The sequence below is a fragment of the Lagenorhynchus albirostris genome, chromosome 12 (assembly GCF_949774975.1).
Source record: "Lagenorhynchus albirostris chromosome 12, mLagAlb1.1, whole genome shotgun sequence".
In the NCBI taxonomy this organism is placed as follows: domain Eukaryota; kingdom Metazoa; phylum Chordata; class Mammalia; order Artiodactyla; family Delphinidae; genus Lagenorhynchus; species Lagenorhynchus albirostris.
In genome coordinates, this window is record NC_083106.1 from 33975765 (window position 1) to 33998742 (window position 22978).

The 22978-nt window shown below is 35.6% G+C and overlaps 1 protein-coding gene across 1 annotated transcript in view; it reads left to right on the forward strand.

Moving 5' to 3' along the window:
- Window positions 1-22978, forward strand: part of THEMIS (thymocyte selection associated) — a 164518-nt gene that overhangs the window by 23912 nt on the left and 117628 nt on the right. Inside the window, exon 2 of the mRNA XM_060167669.1 lies at window positions 10693-10851. Coding sequence (XP_060023652.1) covers window positions 10693-10851 — 159 coding nt within the window. The remainder of the gene's footprint in view (window positions 1-10692; window positions 10852-22978) is intronic.

The following is a 22978-nucleotide window of genomic DNA, read 5'->3' on the forward strand; positions in this document are numbered from 1 at the left end:
CTTTCCTTTGATAAATTTTTGTGTGATATATCTCTTTCCATCCATTTTCTTTCAACCTGCCTATATTGTTATATTTGAAAGGAGTCTTCTGTAGATAGCATATATTTGGGTCATTTTTTTTTAATCCACTCTATCAATCTCTTTTTATTGATGTATTTATATCATTTACATTTAATGTAACTATTGATATGTCAAGGCTTAAGTCTATTATATATTTAGTTTTCTGTTTGGTTTCTGTTTTTTGTTTCTCCAACAGGGGGTGAGGTGTATGGCCTCATTATTGCCATAATAATGGGGTTAGAAGCCCAGTTTCCCCTTTCAGCCTCTGTTGACACTAAAAAAGGAAGGGGTCCTTCTTACTGCTGGTCAGAGTGGGAGTACTGTCTCCTCACTAGGTTTTCGCTGATACCACCCTTGATAGGAGGGATAATAGTGCTTATTACTCTTGCACACATGGCCTCCAGTTACACCTTGTGATGGGGTGGTGCCTTATTACATTGGCTAGTGGTAAAAGTCCTAATTTTTCACTGGACATCCTCTGACATCACCCCAAGGGGAGGAGAAAGTGTGCCTCAGTACTGCTCGGTAGGGTTGGAAGTCCAGGCTCCTCACTTGGTTTCCCTGACAGAAAATGGGAGTTTATTACTGTCTCACAAAGATACAAGTCGCATCTCTGAACTCTGCCTTTTCTGACACCACCTCAGCAAAGGGTGGGTGCGTGTCTTATTATACTCATTGTGGGTGAGATTCTAATGACTCTACTCAGCCTTTCCTGGTGTAGGTGGTTGTGGAACCAAACATTTTTCTGTGGTATTTGGCTTGAGTAGAGTGATGATTGTCAAAAAGTTTTCTGTTTTACTAGGCTGTTCCTTTCCTGCATTTTTGGCTAGAGAGAACAGAATTTATTGGAGATTTTTTTTTGTCTGTACCCATTGGCATTTCTAGGTTGCTGGTATCTTCAGCTTCAAGTCTGGAATACATGAGGTAAGGAAAATGTATGTCTACTTCATCTTTCCAGAAACAGAAGTCCCGGTTGAAGCCTTTTAATAAGACTTTACTATAAACTTGAGATTAGTACGCCTAGCACTCAATAAATACTTGTTGAATGGTTTTATAAATAAATATAATACAGATGTACTATTCATGGAACCCAAACCCAGGCCCTTTCTCCTAGTACATGCAGTTTTCTTTCATAGTAATTATCATTTTGTAATCATATGTTTGTATGATTGTTTGATTAATGCCTTTTATTTCAGTGTATTAAATATTTCGTGAAGGTTAAGACTACATATCATTTGGTCACCATTATATCAGTAGTACTTACCATAGTTTTTTCACTTGGCACATAGCATGTATTCAATTAATTTGTTGATTATATTAATGTGGAACCACAGATACAGAGGGCTGACTGTACAGTATAGGCAGGTTTTCAACTACCTGGAAGGTAGGCACCCCAAACCCCAGCGATGTTCAAGGGTCAACTGTATTTGTTTGGGTGGGGTAAATAGACAAGGTAACTTGCAGCCGGAGCCACCAGCCAAAGCCACTAGTCATCCCAGACCTATCTTAGTTGGTCACCTCAAGGAAGACGGATTTCAACATGTTGGCATACTTGTAACCCATTTGTGGCATACCAAGGTTCGTTGGTACAAGGTGGGAAAAAACTGACCTTTGATGTATCTTTATTCCCAGCCCAAGTTCATCTCTCAAGTTTCTATTTTCACTTCTGTAATTTTCTCTTTCTTAGGATGACAAAGAAAATAACAATTTTTTTATTCAGGGAAAACCCCATCCCTATCCATAAGAAGACCTTTATTTTCATCTTAACCAAGAAAATCACACCAGTTTACAATAGTATAACATTATACTGAATTATTCGGTCTTAAACAACATCATATGAAACAATAATAATGACACCAATAATGGCTAATATTTACTGAACCCTAAATAGATGCCACATTCTGGGCTATGCACTTAATAATTGATTATCTACTTTGATCCTCAAAGCAACTATCAGAGGTAAAATTACCACCTCATTTTAAAGATAAAGAAATTGAGGCACTATCTCCATTTTATAGAAGAAGATATTGCCTGAAGTCACACATTTATCAAATGTAGATCCTGGTTTTGAAACTGACTCTAGAGAAGGCATTCTTATCTGTGATTTTTACCTAATTAAATGCCTAGGAATGAATGGAGAGAAGAAGTGTGTGTGTGTGTGTGTGTGTGTGTGTGTGTGTGTGTGTGTGTGTGTGTGTGTGTGTGTGTGTGTGTGTGTGTGTGTGTGTGTGTGTGTGTGTGTTTAACAGTTGTATCTCTTAAGGGAGATAAAGTTCAACCCTGAAATTTCATCCTGCAGTCTCAACCTCAGCAACAGACCTCCTGTCTTTGGTGTTTCAAATAAAAATATACATTTTTTCCTTCATAAGACAATGTAAGTTTTATAGGCACATGCAACCCAATTTAAATCCTGAAATATACATACCTTTCCCTCACCTTTTGGATCAGAGACTGTTAGCTGCCCCTCTAACTATATTTGTTCTCTCCATCTTCTGTGGTAATAAAGCTTTCAGCTGTGAATGCAGCTGCCTGGCTAACGATGCTGCACAGCTCTCTTGAAGCTTAAAGTGGCCACTTGATTAAGTTTTGGCCGATGGGTTGTGATAGTAGTATTTGACATGTGAAATTTCTATTGCATGCCACTGAAACAAAAGGAATGTTTCCTTCTCTTTATCTCTCTTTCTCACTGGCTGAATTTCAAACATGATGGTAGGAGCTGAAGCAGCCACCTTAGAACATACCCAACAGGCACTATCAAACCTCTTCTGGAACAGTCAAGGGCATGTGTGTTTTTGAGGGGCATGATACCTTGTCACACAACTCCAAAATGCCACTGACATCTTTATAACTTGTGCTTCAGGTAGTTTTATAATGGGCAATCTATGCTGTAAGCAGTGGCCCTGAACATATTTCAATCGTTTGACACATTGATTTGTTATAAGGAACAACTGGTGATGGCTATCTTCACACATTTTAAGGCTGCTATGTATAAGAATTAAATAGTTGTTTTCTATATGATTCTAAGGGTAAAAATTGTTCTAATTGTGTGTATATCCCATAAGAACACATATTACACTTAAAATGTAGAGCTTTTTAACAGAATTGCTCAAAAGTAGAGTGGGTCACCTTAAAATAATTGGAATTCCATCAGTGAAAGTGTTCAGATATAGTTTGGACAACCAGTTGGTAGAGACATTGTATAGACACTCAGTCATTTTAATATGTTAGTAGGATGTGATGGTATTTAAGCTCCTGATACTAAGACCAGTGATTCAAGAGATCATTAGAATTAATGGCACTTGGCTTAGAAATATAAAATGAAATTGAAACTAATCCTACAGCTGCCATTGGGCTATATAAAGTTGTGATTATTATCAAGTTAGATGTTTTATGCCTCAATCCTGACAGCTGTCTGGAAAAAAATGATGGATTGAGGGACCCTGTATTCTTCTGCCAGATGTCTTTTACTAAGCCTTTGAGGGTAAATTAGCCCAATCTGAAGATTAAAATCTTTAAAAATAAATATCACCCAAGGGGGCTTAAAGAAAGCAAGAAAAGTCATGGTACAGGACTGGGCTGGAATAATTTATGCCTGGCTTGCCATCTTCAATTGATGGATAGTCACCAGGAACTTTATGTTGAGGAGGATTATTCAGCCTCATCTGGATTCAGCTGGAAATGTGCCATGGATGATTACTGATGGGAAGGGAGAATGGTAGAATATAGTATAGATATTTGCCATCTCTCTCATGGAGAGTACCTGACAAGTTAGTTAGATAGAACTCACAAAATTCATCTCTTAGGGGATTTCACCTGCTCCTGGTTTGGTTCTTACTGTGTAGATCCAACAGTTCAAAGTGTCCGGGGTCAATTAGGTTCAAGCACTGCCTCATACAACTCAGAAGGGTAAAATGTACAAATCAGAATGCCAATGTAGTAATTTGCAATTAGGACTGTTACTGTCAAGTTGATTAAACTTCCTGTGTCTTTTAGTCAGGGCACTCAGGCTGCTGGTGACATTGAGATAGATGAGTTAATAATACTAAGATTTTGTGTATTAGGCTATAACTTTCCTTTTTCCAGTATGTTCAAATTTTACTCTTTCTAACTCCCTGAGGCTACATCCTGTTTCCCTGCACTGACTGACTGTGGTCACATTTGTACTTAACCATTTAGAGAGGTGCTTCTCAAACTATCTGTAGTGAAGGTCCAATTGATTTTCTTTTCCCAATCCATTATGGACTGGTACTTTAATAAAATGCAATACAAATGAATTATTATAAAAATAAAATTAAAAATAGACATACAAAATTCAAGCATTTTTAAAATTATTTAAATCAATGAACATAAAATAACTTCAAAATTCATATTTCATAAGCAGAATAGTTAATGAAGTATTCAATACTAATGAACTTAGGGAAAATTTGTAATATAGTGAAGCTTCATTTTGTATGCATTGGATAAACACATTATAGTTCATTGGAGCCCATGTATAAACAATTCAATCCGTGCATTGATTTTATGATTTTAAATGGCTATAGAGGTCTATGATAGCTTTATTTAACATTTAGGATATAAAATATAGGCAAGTATTTATACTTAAGTATAAAAAATGTACTTGAAATCAAGTCATTCCTAAAACAATAAACCAACTCCCAATGCAACATTGTTCATATAAGAAATTATAACATTACTTACGATGTAATTTTGAGAATTAAAATCTGGGTAAAACGTGGGGAGTATTTGGCCAATAATAATGTCCAGAGATGCAGAATCACTGATTTGTTCCATCATCATAAGGAAATGTTTCATAGATATGTAGGAGGGATATCCATTTCATACATCTCAAATCCATTTGGTCTGACACTTGTTGACACAAAGAGCTGTGATGATGACTTCTATTGTAACACCAACTTACAAACCCTCTAAGTACAGTTTTATTTAATCTATTAAATTGATTCCACCATTAAACAAACATCAAATTTTTAGCTGGTGAAGGAAACTGTTAATCTTTCTTCCTCAACCACTAAAACTTAATCATCTAAATGCCTCACATTTCACTCAGAGTAGTTGAAAAGTTGGACATTTTCTGTTTTCTGGGCTCACTATGATTTTAACCTGCTTTATTGACTCTCAGGCTCCACCCTTTTCCACCCATTGTGGTTTTCATTGCTTCCCCATGTTCAAATTTTATAAGACTCACCAATATTCACTATAGTTTCTAGCATATTTCTGTCTCTAAACTTGATTTCCAGGATAACACTTAAACCCTAAATTCACATTAAAAACCCCCATATTCTTAGAAGTAAGAGAGATTATACCTTAGCTCTACTTGGTGTTGGCTATCATTTTCCTTAATACTTGGTGCCACTGTTTTGCCCTCTTTATATTGATATTTTGGCAGAAGGGAAGAGAGTCTCTATGACCTTGAAAGATCATTTTCGATCAATATTCAGATATACCTCTCAGTGGTATACCCAGTATCTAACTGGTAGAATCCATCCCTAGTAAAACTGCAAGCTTGCTGTTTTATGCTTATTTATGTGCAAACTACATTCAAATATCATGTTCATCTATTTTTAGATCTATTCTTCATGTAGTGCATGGGAATGACTTTGCCTTACAGGAGATGGAGATAGTCTCTTTATGGAATACTGGCCATGTAATAATAATAAAGAATAATCACAATTGTTTATGAGGAGCAAGGATAAATCTCTACCAGCAAGCCCAGTCTGTAGACACTGTCATACAATATCAATCCTACTTTACAGAGTAAATTCCTAACCCCTCCAAACATATCTCAGATCATTTTATGAGCCTCATCCTCAAGTCCAGCAATATAAAAATGGTAAACATAACGAAAAATGGCAAATTTAACAAGCAGAGATTCATATTATAGAATTACCTGCCCTTAATATTCCTTGTCTAGGGAATTCACAAGGTGACCAGCTAATCTCACATATGCTTGTACATTTGTTATTAGTTATACCAAATGAAGATATAACCCATGCCAAAGCCTTGGGTTGACTATGCTTTAAACTGTTAATGGAGAAGGACTTCTACTATATTCACAATAATTTATTGTCATTTTACAGTAAAGCTAAGTTATAATTTAACATTCACTAAGGATCCACTAATTGACAAAACTGTGCAATTAGCTGTGTGTATGTGAGGAGGGGTATAAATATAGTTAAGATGATGTCTCTTCTTTAGAATATCATAATAAATTCTAAAGTATACATAATATCAATGGTCAGAAAATAATACCCTAACAGCAGGCTGTGATAATGATCACATAGGGGCCATAATGGAGATACATGCAAAGTACTATTGGAGCACAGAAGAAAGAATTAATTCTTACTTAGGTGGGAATAAAGGAAGGCTTTCAAGAAGACAATGAACTCGGTACTTTGTGACCGTCTGGCGGGGTGGGATAGGGAGGGTGGGAGGGAGGGAGACGCAAGAGGGAAGAGATATGGGAACATATGTGTATGTATAACTGATTCACTTTGCTGTAAAGCAGAAACTAACACACCATTGTAAAGCAATTATACCCCAATAAAGATGTTAAAAAAAATGAATATGAGCTGAATCTTTATGATTGGTTGAACTTTGACAGGCTGATGATGGGATGAGTGGCTGGTATGGTGGGGGTGGGAGATGGTGGGGGTGGGAGATGGTGGGGTGGGAGATGGTGGGATGGGGAATGGAGGAAATGAGTATATGTTGAGTAAAGGGAAAAAAGCCTCTAAACAGTGTAAGTTTCTTCTTCCCCGACTGCCACACATTTTCAACTTTGTAGAGGAAAAGGAAGAAAATCTATGGAGCCAATTGTTTTGGTTTCTTCCATGTGATCACAGCATTGCTTGTATGGATTGTCAAATAAGGGATGGGCTCATAAAAGGATATTAATCTGTCATTTTTATTGAACAAAGTAGCATTTCAGGAAAGGTGATTTCAGAGGCACATGACTTTCATTACAGCCTTCAGGGGCAATGTTTGATCACTGAAAACAGGCTGCTTTGTTCAGCTTTCTCTGATGTTTGGCCTCATCCTGAACACATATGCTCTGACTTGGAAAGAATCAGTCTGTAAAGATTTAATAGATTCTAGATTTGCATATTCAAAATGCATGTCTTGTGGATAAAAATGAAATGAAAACTATTTTTATATCTATATTTACACAAACACATAGTTCAGACACATCTCAGCAAATTTTTAAAAGGCAATTAGGCATATTATATGTGCTTGTTCTGAGATTATGAAAGTTGGCTGTTTTTTAAATTAACCATTTTATATTTTCACTGAAAAAAATGTATTTTAAGAGACACTATAATGATGATAACGACGTACAAGAACTCTCAGGGGTTTGAGATTTGCTGTATGTTCTTGTCACCTATCAGGGACATAACTTTCTAGAGTTGGGTGTCACTGACCTCTCTCTTTATTAAAATGAATTAATAGCTTTCTTGCTTAGAGAAAATTGGAAGTCACAAAGAATTAAAGATAAATGTTAAAGATTAACATTTCCATGAGGCTCTTTTCCTTACATGACTGAAAAAAGTGGTTTTCTTTTTTCAAAGCCAGAGGGATGATTAGAAAGAGACCTGAGGTGTCAAAAGCCTTTTGTGTGGTGACTAAAACTCACAGAATTTTCTCTTAGAATTCTCTGGCTTCTATCCCCTGTGAACTGATATGTAATCTCACATAAACTCATCTTTTAATTTTGAATTCCAATGGAACCTTTGAAAGAAAGATGACATTCCAAGTGAGTCAGTTTGCTATACATTACATCTGCAATTAGACATTTGTTGCGTTGAAATTAAGCCAAACAGACTTCTGCTGAAACAGGATAGGTCCAATTACGTTCTATTTCGTGTGACACAGAAAAATCTTACCATGTCACTTTGCTGTTTAAAATCCTTCCCTTTCCCTGTCCTTACTTACAACATCCTCCATCTCAATGACGCTGAGTGCATCCTCTACCTGACATGTCCTTCTCTCTCGGTAAGTTTTGCAACAATCTCAGAACAGAGATTATTTCAGTTATACATTTGTTGTCTAGACCAGTGCTTTCCAAACCTTAATGTACTTATGAATCATCTGGGGGTCTTGTTAAAAATGCAGGTTCTGATTCAGCAGGTCTAGGGTCTGGCTGAGATCCTAACAAGCTCCCAGGTGATGCAGCAGGACACACTTTGGATAGCAAGCGCCTAGAAACATATGACCTCTCATTAAATTGGCATTAGTTCCTGGACATTGATAACTGAAAATGTAAATTCTCTGACTCTGAGGTTGCTTCAGACTTTGATTGGCTTTTTTGTTTATTGGTAATTTTATAAAGATACTGCACGATCTGGATTCCCTCTATTTCTCCAGTCTCCTTTCTTACCAGTTCCCATTTCTTACTTTATATTTGAGACATAACAAATTATGTGAAGTTTCCAGAATGTATCAGACTCTTTCGCATCTCACTGCCTTTTCAAATACTATATCCTCTGCCTGTCCTAACATTTTGTGATGCTTCCTTTAAAACTCAGCTCGGCTGTCATCTCCTCCACAAATCTTTCCCTAATCTCTTTCCCATATAATTGCTTAATTAAATGCCTCCAATTTACTCCCACAATGCCCTGTATTTTCTATATTATAACTTTCTCATAATCTGCTTCAATTGTCTGCTTACTTGTCTGTTCCCTTCAAAACAGTGCTTCTATGGGGAAGGCATATGCATTTTGTACTACTGCCAATTGCAATGTCTGACACATAGTAGGTATTCATTAAAGTTTGCTGAATGAATGAGGAAGGGAGGTTGATGTGTTGGTAGTTATGCAATAATATAACGCAATATTTTTTTTCATGAAGCTTAAAATTGAATTGGGAGTAACAGAAACTAAAGTCATAAAAGGTTAAGTACAGGATGAGATAATACTGTAGAAGTAAAATGTTACTATGTGATTAATTTCCGAATGAGGGTCATAGAAAATAATTATTCTGAGTTCACTGGAAGAAAATGTCACTGTGGATTTATTATTATTTTTTAATATACCAGTTTTTTCCATGAGGGATTTGAGATGGCTGACAACACAATGTATTGGAGTTAATAAAAAGTATGAACGCATGTGTAGTTAAGGCAATAGTATGAGAAAAGGAGGGAGTTTAGAAGTATACAAGGAGCTCATATACTAGCATGTCTGCAAAAATGATCCTCATTAAATAATGGACAGTAAGGTTGGTGTGCTAATTTTCATTTCCACTCTGCCTGGGAGGCTGACTTCTTTGGAGTCAGCAGCTCCATTGTCCTCTGGCTTCTGGCTGAATTGGGGCAATGGGGTGCCCTGGCAGATGATCCAATGGAGGAAAAAGAGTGAGATCAGGACATTTATGTTCTTGTGTTGCCTAGAACTGTCTGTGCCTGTGTGTAAATTGTCCCTTTATTAAAATCTCCTTAAATTGTTTTAATTTGCGTGTGCCCCCTGCTCTCTGTAGAGACTCTGATAAAACCACAGAGTTGTTTAAAGCTAAATTGAATGCTGGGCTTAATAACTTTTATGATAACCATTAATGCTATAAAAATATTTCAGGTACTTGCTACATACCAGGCATGATTCTGTGAAGAGGTGTTTCAACAGAAGAATTCAGAAAACCAAACAACAAACCTAAAATCTTGTGCTCATATTATTTATATTTTAGTGTGGTAAAGAGGGTATAAATCATGTTGGAAGCAAGGAAAAATTGATATGTTTCAAACCCCACAGTTCTGCAATGTTTATTTACATCAGCCTCTAGTTTACTGCTTTATTGTAAAGTGATAATATCCCAGAGATGTAGTTTTGGGGTTGTTTCCTTTTTACTGGGGCTAGATTACCCAGAACTTTTGCTTCTCCTCTTTCCTGTTGCTAATCTTTCGGTTATTTCACTGCTCGGTGTTCCTCCATCAGGAGATATAAAAGGGAAATAAGTGGATGAAAAATTTAGCTTTGACATCTATGATAAAAGGTTTTTTAGGAAGGAGACTGAAATCCTGAACTAAAATGAAGCTTTTCAGTTTATCTGGGTTTGTCTGCCCCCTATTGCCATAAAGATGTTGAGAGTTGTTTCCAGCTTGTCAAAAACAAGAGATAAAATGGACAAAATGTTATATTCATGATCATGAAGAGAACTAGGTCTTATAAATAGATATGGTGCTCTTAATATGAAGCCCTGGTGTACAAATGCTCTGTCTTTGGATTTTAGATTGTATTACAACCTTGTTTGCAGTACTTACTCAGATCATTGTTGACTCATGTGAGTTTAATTCTATGACCTAGCCAAAAAAAGATCATAAATCCCAGCAGGGGAAGACATGGTTGTAGCTTGACCTTGGAAATATGAGCTAAAGGTGCTGAGGACCATAAATTCAATTTACAATAATAACAAAAATAAGATTGTTTACCCTTTGCCCAGTGGATGAAGTGAAAATCTAATATTTTTCCTGGTACACGCTGTATATTTTGCCAAGCTTGATTAAATTCCTGTTTAGCAGGTATCTGAGAGGAACTGAATAAAAACACTTCGTATGAGACTTTTGACTCCTAATTTGTTCTTCATTATTGAATTCTTTTTTTAAAAGCTGTTTTTCTTTTCTTTTTTCAGGTTCTATTTATGAAATGTTTGGAAATGAATGCTGTTTGTCAACAGGAGAAGTGATTAAAATTACTGGCCTCAAAATTAAGAAGATCATAGCTGAAATTTGTGAGCACATTGAAGGTTGTGAGGCTCCACAACCATTTGAACTGCCTATGAATTTTCCAGGTACAGTATTTTGCAACCATTTCTCATTTGTAAAACTGTATTCTTAAATGTTATATACGTCTCTACAACTGAAAACAATGAAAAAGTGGTAGTTTTGGGGTTTTTTTACTCTAAGGCAGTGGGTGAAAAAATCGGGATTCTTATAGTTTAGTGATTTTAGGGACTAATAGAAGGCAAATATTTTCTCCCCTTTTCAGTAAACATTGTTTACTTAGGACTTAGTATTTTCTGATAACAAATATTTAGTGAGTTTAACTATATGCACCATTAGTTGTGCCAGATAGTGGGAATGAAGAAATTAAAGATATATTTTCATAAGTTATGTAAAAATAATTAATATTTCCTAAACATATTTACCCTCTTTATTCCTAGCTCCCTGGATCACTGCTAAACTTCACTGTCTGGCCTTACTGACAAGTTTGGCCGCTCTTCTTTAACTAGTTAACCTTCAAAAATTAGGTCAGATATCAGGTCTCCTAGAAAACTTTTGCTGACTCTATAATCTAATCTAGATATCTCTATGTTCCCGTAGTATCTTGGGCACCATAGCATGCACCTTATTGGGTAGTAATTAATGATTTTCTTACTTGTCTTATTCTTTAGACCAGGGTTGGCAGACTTTTTCTGTAAAGTACCAGATAGTAAATATTTTAGACTTTGCCTGCCAAATGGTCTCCATAACAACTACTCCACTCTGATGTTGTAACATGAAAGAAGCTACAGATAAACCAATGTAAACCAACTGGTTTATAAACCAATGAGCACTACATAAACCAATGAGCACAGTTGTGGTTCAATAAAAATTTATTTACAAAAACAGGTGGCCAACAGAATTTGGCCTGTGAACTATAGTTTGCTGAACTCTGCTTGAGACTAAACCTCTTTGACAGATGAAATATGACATATGTGGCTTTATTTCTATGAACAAGCACATTTTCTGGCACAGGGAACGTGCTCAATAATTTCCTGTTGGTTGAATAATTGTTTGTCAGTGAATGATTAGTGAAAGAGGACAATCTAGTAAGCTGTTACAATGTAATGTAGTTTATGGTATAACTGAAGTATGTACGGGTTCTGTGAGAGTCTTGATAAGATGGATCTAACTCCAGTTGGTTATGCTTCAGAACATGGATTTTGGAATCATTATATTTGAATCCCAACTCTGTCACTTCTTAGTTAGGTAACCTTGCCAAATTATTTACCCTCTTCTCATGTAAAATGGGAATAATAATACTATCTCTTAGTGTTGTTGGGAGGATTAAATATTTAAATATATTGGTTAGAGTGATACTTGTCATATAACAAGGGCTATAAAAAAGTGTCAGCTTATATTACCATTATTAACCTTGTTATCATCATTGGTGGAGTCAGGGAAAGCTTTTCAGAGAATGTTATTCTTGAGATGAGGTTTGGAAAATTAAAATAATTTAACTGTATGAGGAGAGGATTATTCCAAGTGCTCCAATATTTTTTCCCTTTCAACTGAAATCTTATTCCTTGTTTAATTCTAATTACTCCTCATTACCCCATCCTATATAGCAATAGACTCCCAGTTAGATTTTAAACTCAAAGAATCCAATATGTTTTTAAACCATCCTTCCTTATTTGTGAATTTTCCATTTCTTGGGGGGTAATGGTTTCTAATTTTATTTTATTGTGGTCAGAAGACATACTTTGTCTTTTGAGACTAGTTTTATGGCTTAACATATGGCCTATCCTGGAGAATGCTCTGTGTTCACTTAATAAGAATATATATTCTGCTGTTATAGTATAGAGTGTTCTACAGATGTCTGTTGATTTATAGGATTGTTCAAGTATTCTATGTCCTTGTGGATCTTTTGTCTAGTTCTATCCCTTTTAGAAAGTGGAGTATTGAGGTTTCCAACTGTTATTGTTGAATTGTCTGTTTTTCTTTTCAATTCTGTCAGCTCTAGCTTCATGTATTTGGGGACTCTGATGTAAGGTTTATATGTGTTTATAATTGTTACCTTTTTTTGGTGGAGTTTCCCTTTTATCATTATATAATATTCTAAACAATTTTTGTTTTAAAATCTATTTTTTTTCTAATATTACTGTAGTCACTCCAGTTCTCTTTTGGTTACTGTGTTCATGGTCTACCTTCTATTTTTTGCTTTCAAATAACTTGTGTCTTTGAATCTGAAGTATGAATCTACAAGTAAGTCTCTTGTAGACAGTATATAGTTGGATAGGCTTTTTTTTAAATCCATTCTGCCAACCTCTGCCTTTTAATTATTTAATCCATTTATATTTAGTGTAATTATTGATAGTGTAAGATTTACATCTTCCATTTTGCTATTTGTTTTCCATATGTCTTAGATCTTTTGTGTTTCTCTATTTGTCCATTTTTGCCTTCTTTTGTGTTAAATAGATATTTTCTAGTGTACAATTTTATTTCCCTTTTTTTAAAAAAAAATCTTTATTTTTTAGAGCTATTTTAGGTTCGTTAGCAAATTTGAGCAGAAGGTACAGAGACTTCCCATATACTATACTACCTGTCTCAAATTTGCACAGCTTCCTCAATATCAAAATACCACTGTCTTTTCATGGTGTGTAACATATCTTTTTAGCACTGAATAATAGTTCATTGTCTGTATATACCACCGTTCATTTTGCTATTCACTTATTGAAGAACAACTTGGTTGCTTTCAAGTTTTGGCAATTATGAGTAAAACTATGCAACTATGAATAAAATTATGCAGGTTTTTGTGTGAATATTAATTTTCAACTGATTTGGGTAAATACCAAGGAACAGGATTGCTGGACCATATGGTAAGGATGTGTTTAGTTTAAAGAAACTGCCAAACTGTCTTCCAAAATGGCTGCATCATTTTGCATTCCTACTAGCAATGAATGAGAATTCCTGGTGCTTTGCATCTTCATCAGCATTTTATGCTGTCAGTGTTTTGGATTTTGGCTCTTCTAATATGCATACAATTATGGTATCTTATTGTTTTAATTTTCAATTCCTTAATGACGTATAATGTTGAATATATTTTCATATGCTTATTTGCCATGCCACGTTCTTTGGTGAGGCATCTGTTCATGTCTTTTGCCCACTTTCTAATCAGGTTATTTGTTTTATTATTGTTGGCTTTTAAGAGATCTTTGTGTATTCTGGATACAAGTCCTTTATCAGGTATGTCCTTTGCAAATATTTTGCAAATATTTTCTCTCAGTCTGTGGCTTGTCTTCTCATTCTCTTGACAATATTATTCACTGAGCAATTTTTTAAAAATGAAATCCAGCTTATCAATTATTTCTCTCTCTCTTTTTTTTTTTTTTTTTTTTTTGCGGTACATGGGCCTCTCACTGTTGTGGCCTCTCCCGTTGCGGAGCACAGGCTCCGGACGCGCAGGCTCAGTGGCCATGGCTCATGGGCCCAGCCGCTCCGTGATGTGTGGGATCTTCCCAGACTGGGGCATGAACCCATGTCCCCTGCATTGGCAGGCAGACTCTCAACCACTGCGCCACCAGGTATTTTTCTCATAGATTTTGCCTGTGGTGTCATGTCTAAAAATTCATCATCAAACCTAAGGTCATCTAGATTTTCTGCTACATTATCTTTTAAGAGTTTTATAGTTTTGCATTTTACACTTAACTCTGTGATCTATTCTGAGTTGATTTGTGTGAAGGGTGTTAAGACCTGGGTCTAGATTCTTTTTTTTTTTTTTTTAACATGTGAATGTCCAATTGTTCTAGCACCATTTGTTGAAAATACAATTTTTGCTCCATTGTATTGCCTTTGCTCCTTTGTCAAAGATCAGTTGACCATATTTAGATGGGTTTATTTCTGGGCTATCCATTCCGTTTCACTGATTTGTTTATTCTTTCACCAGTACCACACTGTGTTGATTACTGCAGCTTTATAGTAAGTCTTGTCAGTTCTCTGGCTTTGTTCTCCTTTAATGTTGCTATCCTAGGTTTCTTGCCACTCCATATAAACCACAGAATCAGTTTGTCAGTATCCATGGAATAACTTACTGGGATTTTGACTGGCATTGCATTAAAGCTATAGATGCAGCTGCGAAGAACTGACATCTAAACAATATTATATATTCCTATTCATGAAGATAGACTATATCTCCATTTGTTTAGTTCTTTTATTTCTTTCATCAGAGTTTTGTAGTCTTCTTCATATAGATCTTGTACATATTTTGTCAGATTTATACCTATTTCATTGTTTTGGTGCTAATGTAAATGGTTTTGTGCCTTTAATTTCAAATTCCACTTATTCATTGCTAGTATAAATAAAAGTGATTTGACTTTTGTATATTAACGTTGTATCTTGAAACCTTGCTATACTTATTAGTTCTAGGAGATTTTATTGATCCTTTCAGATTATAATTGAATACATGTTGATATTATTATTATGAGCAAACAAAATTTGTAAGATTAACTAAGAATAAGAAAATAAAAGTTTTTACTTTATCCTCACTCATTCCTTTTCTGCTGCTTTCCCTTTATGTAATTCCAAGTTTCTGACATATAATTTTTCTTCTCTCTGAAGAACTTTTTTTAACGTTTCTTGCAAAGCAGGTCTATTGGAACAAATTCCCTCAATCGTTGTTTGTCTGAGAAAGTCTATAATTCTCCTTCACTTTTAAAGGATATTAGGATTCAGATTTCTTGGTTGGTGGGGTTTTTTTTCCTCAGCGCTTTAAATATTTCACCCTCCTCTCTTCTTGCTTGCATGGTTTCTGAGGAGTAGTTAAATGCAATTCTTACCTCTGTTCTTCTACAAGTATGATAGGTAAGATTTTTTTCCTCTGACCTTTTTCAAGATTTTTTCATTACTTTTGATTTTCTGCAGTTTGAATATGATGTTCTTATGAAGTTTCTTTTAGAATCCTGTTTAGTGTTCTCTGAGTTTCCTGGATCTGTGGTTTGGTGTCTGACATTAATTTGGGGGAAATTATCAATCATTATTTCTTCAATTATTTCTTCTGTTTTTTAAAAATAAATTTATGTATTTATTTATGTAATTATTTATTTATTTATGGCTGTGTTGGGTCTTCGTTGCTGCATGCAGGCTTTCTCTTGTTGTGGAGAGCAGGGGCTACTCTTTGTTGTGGTGCCGGCTTCTCATTGTGGTGGCTTCTCTTGTTGTGGAGCATGGACTCTAGGCACGTGGGCTTCAGTAGTTGTGGCATGTGGGCTTCAGTAGTTGTGGCACGTGGGCTCGGTAGTTGTGGCTCTTGGGCTCTAGAGCACAGGCTCAGTAGTTGTGGCGCACGGGCTTATTTGCTTTGCGGCATGGGGAATCTTCCTGGACCAGAGCTCAAACCCATATCCCCTGCATTGGCAGGTGGATTATTAGTGCCACCAGGGAAGCCCATTGCTTCTGTTCTTACTTCTCTTTCTTTTCTTTCTGATATTTCCATTATGCATATGTTACACCTTTTGTTGTTGTCATACAGTACTTGGATATTCTGTTCTGTGATTTTGTTTTATATTTTTTTCTCACTGCTTTTCTGTTTTAGAAAGTTCTATTGATATATCCTCAGGCTCAGAGATTCTTTCCTCAGCTATGTCCAGTCTACTAATGAGCCCATCAAAGGCATTCTTCATTTCCATTACAGTGTTTTTGATCTCTAGCACTTCATTTTGATTTTCTGTTATGCTTCTGTCTCTCTGCTTACGTTGCCCACCAGTTGTACTTTATCCACTAGAAACCTTAGCATATTAATCATAATTGTTTTAAATTCCTGGTCTGATTGTTCCAACATTGTTGCCTTATCTGTGTCTGATTCTATGCTTGATTTGTCTCTTCAATTGTCTTTTTTTGCTTTTTTTAGTATGCCTTATACTTTTTTTCATGATGGTTAGGCATCATGTACTGGTTAAAAGGAGCTGTAGTGAATAGGCCTTTAGTAATGTGGCAGTAAGCTGTGGCAGGAGCGGAAACATTCTCTAGTCCTATGATTGTTATAGTATTTTTGTGAGCTTGTGCCTCTGAATTGTGAACTTCACAAATGCTTCTCAGTCCCATTCTCTGCATCTTTAGGTGGCATGGGATGGCTGGAGTGGGTTGGAGTTGGGTATTTCCCTTCTCCCCTGTGGAAGACCAGAGCAGGCTAAAGCTGGGTATTTCCCTTTCCCCAAGTGGAAAGGTGAGAGTGAGCTTTTGTTACGTATTTTCCCTAAGTGGAAGGCTAGGGTGGGTGTTAGTTGCGTATTTTCATCCCTCTGGGTCAATGAGTCCTGATAAAACACCAATAGTTTCTCTCGAGGGCAGGTCTTATTAAGAACAGAATGCTCTGGCCTATTTCAAAATGGTTTCTTTTGCCTTCCCCCCACCACAAGCATGAGGGGATTTTTCTCTGATATTCACTGTGAGAGCCTGGTTAAGTTTTTGGTGGTAAAACTTACAAAATTGTGGGCCCCCCTGTGACTAAGTTCCCCTGGAATTTTTTACTCTCAGACTTGTCCACTCTGAGCCTCTAGCAATTCATCAATTACAGGTCGGATTTGTCTACCCTGGTATTGGTTTTTGTAGCAGTTTCTTTTGTGGTAAATTGAGATTCTCTGTACTTGCCTGTCTGTCTCTCCAGTTTTGGAGGCAGTAGTTTGTCCTGTGATCTCACTTCTCTGATATATCTAAGAATAGTTGTTGATTTTTCAGTTTGTTCAGCTTTTCACTTTTTTTTTTAGGACAGAGTGACAACTTCCAAACTCCTTATATGCCATGCCAGAAACCAGAAATCTGGTGGTTTTTAAAAAATACCCATATATATATTTAGTTATTTTATCAGTGGTAGCCTGGGGATTACAATTAATATCTTAATTTATAACAATCTAGTTTGGATTAATGAATTTAATACAACAGCATATAAAATTTGGCTCCCATATAGCTCTGTTTCTTACCCCTTGGTTCAAATTTTTATTATTATAAAAATTACATCTTTATACATTGTGTGCCTATCAGCACAGATTTGTAACTATTTTTTATGCAATTGTTTTTAAAATAAGATATGAGAAAAAAATTGAAAGCAAAACATACATTTAAATTTTCTTTTAATTTACTTTCAGAGTTATTTTTATTGATACTCTGTTTCTTCACATGGAATAGAGTTACTGACTTGTGTCCTTTCATTTCAGCCTAAAGGACCCCCTTTAGTGTTTCTTGTATGGCAGGTTTGGTAGTGATAAATTCTCTCAGTTTTTGTTTATCTGGAAATGTCTTAATTTCTCCTTTAGTTTTAAAGGATTTTTTTTTTCTGGACAGAGAATTTTTGGTTAATAGTCCTTTTCTTTCAGCACTTTTAAGTATGTCATCCCAGTGATTTCTGTCCTCTGTGATTTCTAAGTAGAAATTAGCTTTTAATCTTATGAGAAACCCTTGTATATGATGAATCTTTTCTTCTCTTCTTTTTTCAAAATTCTCTAACTGTTGGTTTTCAACAGTTTAATCATGATGTGTCTAGCCATGGATCTCTGAGTTTATTCCACCTGGAGTATGTTGAGATTCTTAAATGTGTAGATTAATGTTTTCAATCAAATTTTGGAAGTTTTTGCTATTATTTCCTGAAATATTTTTTCTACACTTCTTCCTCTCTCCTCTCCTTCTGAGGCATTCATTATTCACATATTGATATGCTTAATGGTGGACTTCCCTGGTGGTGCAGTGTTTAAGACTCCACACTCCCAATGCAGGGGCCATGGGTTCGATCCCTGGTCAGGGAATTAAGATCCCACAAGCAGTGGGGCATGGCCAATAAAAAGAAAAAAAAAAGAGGGTGTATTATATGCTTGATGGTGTCTCATAGGTCTTTGAGGCTTTGTTTATTTCTCTTCATACTTTTTATTTCTTAGAATGGATAGTCTCAATTGACCTGTTTTCAAATTTGACTTATATTCTCTATTTGCTAAGACTTAACAAAATACTTTATTAAGTATTTCCATACTTCCTTTTCATTTGTAAGCATAGTTTCTTTTAGTTCTTAAAATGTATTTAATATAGCTGTTTAAATTCTTTCTCCAGGAATTCTAGTGTCTGGGCTTCCTCAGAAACAGTTTCTATTGATTGATTTTCTTTCCCCTTGTTTATGGGCCAGACATTCTTGTTCCTTTGCCTGTCTCACAGTTTGTTGTTGAAAACTGGATATTTTCAACAATATAATGTATCAGCTCTAGAAGTTGCATTCTCCTCCCTCCTCAGGGCTTGTTTTTGCTGGTTGTTTAGTGACTTTTCTGAACTAAATCTGTAAAGTCTGCATTCTTAGTCATGTGTGGTCATTGAAGTCTCTGCTCAATTAGCTTGGTGGGCAATGAATGTCTGGACAGATATTTCCTTAAACAGCTGGAACCAAGAAGTCTCCAGTCTTTGTTAAGGGGTTCTGTGTTCATTTGGAGGCATGCTTTCAACACTCAACCAGGCAATTGAAAACTCTTGCTTAGCTTTTACTTCCTGTTCATGTAGCGCTTCAAAGTCAACCAGATTTGAGAGCTTACAGACTTCTCAGGTCTTTCTTGAGCATGCACACAGTTCTGGGCATGTGCACAGTAATATACATGTATGTGGTCTTCTAGATTTCCAGGAATATGTTGGAACTTCTCAATGTCCTTATGGATATCTCATTCCTCAGCTTTTCCTTTTAGGCTTTTTGGTTAGCCCATTTTTTTCCCCCAACTCTTAAACACCACTGCAGGCAGCCACAAAAATTAAATAATTGCCTCTCATTGTTTTTGACAAATGCTCTGAGGCAAAGTATTTTCCACTCACTGAGCTCAAAATAGATCAAATAGAGACAGCATTACAAATAGAATCTTCCAGGAAGTCACCAGACATATCAAATAATGACAATTTTCTGAGAATGATCTTGGAAGGAACACCAACTTCTTTCTCCTCCATCTTGTGACTGCTAGGCTGCTGGCTTTGCCATGATTGCGGGCTGTTGGTTTTCAAGGCTACTGTGGAGTTGAAGGGGTTTGGAAGAATGGGAATACAAGCAAGTTAAGATGCCACAAAGTTTGCTGTTCTTACCAAGATTCAGCTACTTTTTCATTAAGAAATGTTCTCCAGATTGCTGCAATTCTTTGGTTAATTTCCAGAATTCTGAAAAAATTAATCCTTTTTTTTTTTTAACCAGTTTCTCTACTGCTTTTTGGAGGAGACAATTTTCAAAGGTCCTTATTCCACTATTACACTGACATCATCCACTGTTCTGTATTGAAGTAAAGTATATGAACACAGATCCTTAATTTCTCATTGGTAGTTCAAAAGTTTTGATGAAGATGACCATAACCTTGTCAAGGGTACCTAGGGTACCCTTTCTTTGCAAATAAAGATGCTCTACTGAAGAAAGATATCCAGCCTTCAACCAGTAAATATAGCTTTATAGATGCAGCTCCAGCAAATGAAAACTCAAGCAACAATTAAGAAAGAAAAGCTTTGTTAATTTGGCAAGGATTCTTTAAGGGAACAAACTGGAAGGTGATTTTTCACTAAAATGTGAGTGGGAAACTAAACTTGCAATATACATAACTGGTTGCGTATCCTATATTAATGTTATGTTTCCATATATCTTTATTATGTCATCTCAAAAATGTTCAATATATTAAAAGAAATAAAAAGCAATCATTTCAGTTCTTTATGGAAATAAACATACTGCTTTAGAAGCATAATTTGTTATTTTAGAAGATAGCCCTCATAACTAAGTCCTTTTATGAGCTAGGAAACATGCCATTCTTGCCAAACACAACAAAAATATATTCTGATATTTGGTAGTTGATTGCGTTGTCTACATAGATCAGTAAATCATGTAATGTTTGGGTTATAATGAAGTTCCAAATTTCTGGATTACTTCTTGGAAATATTTGTTCCTCCTATATAGTGTTATTAAGCACGAATAATAAATGCTTTCTCTTTAGACATAAGAAACATCCTGAAAGAGTTTCAATACATTTTTTTCTGATGGACAGAGTTTATTTCTAAACAGCAAGTTTACATAATATCTCTAAACCATATGTTCAAGGAAGGTTGTGGTTGCATCTATAAAACCACCATTAAAATTACAAGGCTAGATTGAAGATATTTTTCTGTTTGAAATTTTAGATCATATTTTATGAATTTTATTATCGTGGAGGAATTTTGTTGCTGGAGGCAACAAAATGTGTAAGAAATGTGATAGTAGAGCTTAGACATGGAACATTCTCTACTACTCTACAGTCTATCCTGACCACATCACACTCTCAAATGAGAATCCTAATGATGTGCCAGACACCGTTCTAAATACTTTTGCATATAAAACTGTTCTAAACACTTTTATGTATATATAGGTTACTAATTGAATTCACATTTTACATATGAAAAAACAGAGTTACAGAAAGGTCAAGTAACTTGCCCAAGATCACATAGTTAAGTAAGTGGTTATGTTAAATCTACACTAGCACTGTTGAATAGAAATATAATGTGTATTCATCCGACATTATTTATGTGGCTATCCCAGGAAGCTTCACTTCTTCGACACATGGTCCACTCCGTAGGGTTTCCCCTGAGTGAGTGATCAGAGCAAGCCCGAGATGGAAACCATAGTCTTCTATAACCTAATCTCAGAAGTGAAATACCATCACTTCTGCTATATTCTTTTGATCAGACAGACACATGCTGGTGCAATCTGGAAGGGGATTGCACAAAGGTGTGACAACCAGGTGGCAGGGACAGGAATCATTAGAGCCATCTTAGAGGCTACCTAGCACAGATATTTTTAAAAGTAAAAAGAATTAATTTTAATAATGTATTTTAGGTAAAAATATGTATCTAAAATATTATCCTTTTAATATCTAATCAATAGAAAAATTATTGAGATATTTTACATTCTTTTCATGTTAAGTCTAAAACCCAGCATGTATTTTCCACTTACAACACATATCAAGTCTGGCCATGCAAATTTCAAGTGGCCAAATTTCAAATGCTCAATACAGTGCTCCAACTGTGGTACTGTATTGGAGAGCACCAATACAGATCTAAACTGTTCCAGAGTCTGTGCTCTGAAGCACTTCTTGCTTAATCATAGAAAAGAGTGAGATGGTCTTTTTGTCAACCAACATCAGTGTTATAATGGGGATCCACAAATCCCCTGGATATGTGACATCCTTTCTAACTTTCCTGTTATATGCAGTAAGCATTGTAATGTTAAAAAATCTAAATTAATGCTACTTCTAAATAACATGACATAGGAATTTTTAAATGAATGTTAGAAAATTTATTAACTATAAAATTGCCTTCATATGTTTAATGGATTTGAGTCATGCTTTAAAGACAAACTTTAGGCATTGCTTCCTACATAAATTAATTTCTACCAGATAAATGGAAAAATGGACTTCATCTGTCAAGAGGTCAAGCCATCTTTAAGTAGCCTTGCAGCTGCCAGGCCGACTTGCCACACTTCATAAATTAGATTAGTAATGAAACAATAAGCCCATATGAATGTAGTAGTTGATTCCTCATGGTACAGCAGACAGCATGAGCATCATGCTTTAATGGTTCCCCTTGAGCCCCATCTCCCACGGGTGAGATAGAACAGGCCAGGTGGGTGCCCAACGCACAGTGGAGGAACACTGAGTTTAGGAAATCCCCAAAGTATAAGAGGCTGATGGCCAATCTGCCATTCTTTGCCCTTGAAGAAAACATGTCTTTATTACCTTGGGATGTAAGAAAATCTCCTTGGAGGAGAGGAGGGAGACTTTAGTATCCTAAAATGCCTCTCAGGAAGGAGATGCTCCCTATCATTGCCATACTGGTCAGGAAACAAATATTTTACCTCCAGTTTCTGAGACATGTAGAAATGCTGTGGAGGATTATCTCCCAACATATCTATATCCCTTAGTAGTAAGACTGTTTCCAAAATCATTTTAATTATAAATGTGAAAAATATAGGAAAGTAGTAAGAATAACCAATGACAAAATTGGATTAATAATATAATTATTTCTTCAAGAAATTGATTAAGGTTAAATGATTAAAATTTATGAAACTTGCTCCTTTATGCACGGATACCAAAACACCTAATACATACATAATGTATATACATTCATACATTAAATATATTTAATAATAATTCACTTAAAATTCAGAACGAATTTTCTCATTGTTTCATTTGGGAAACT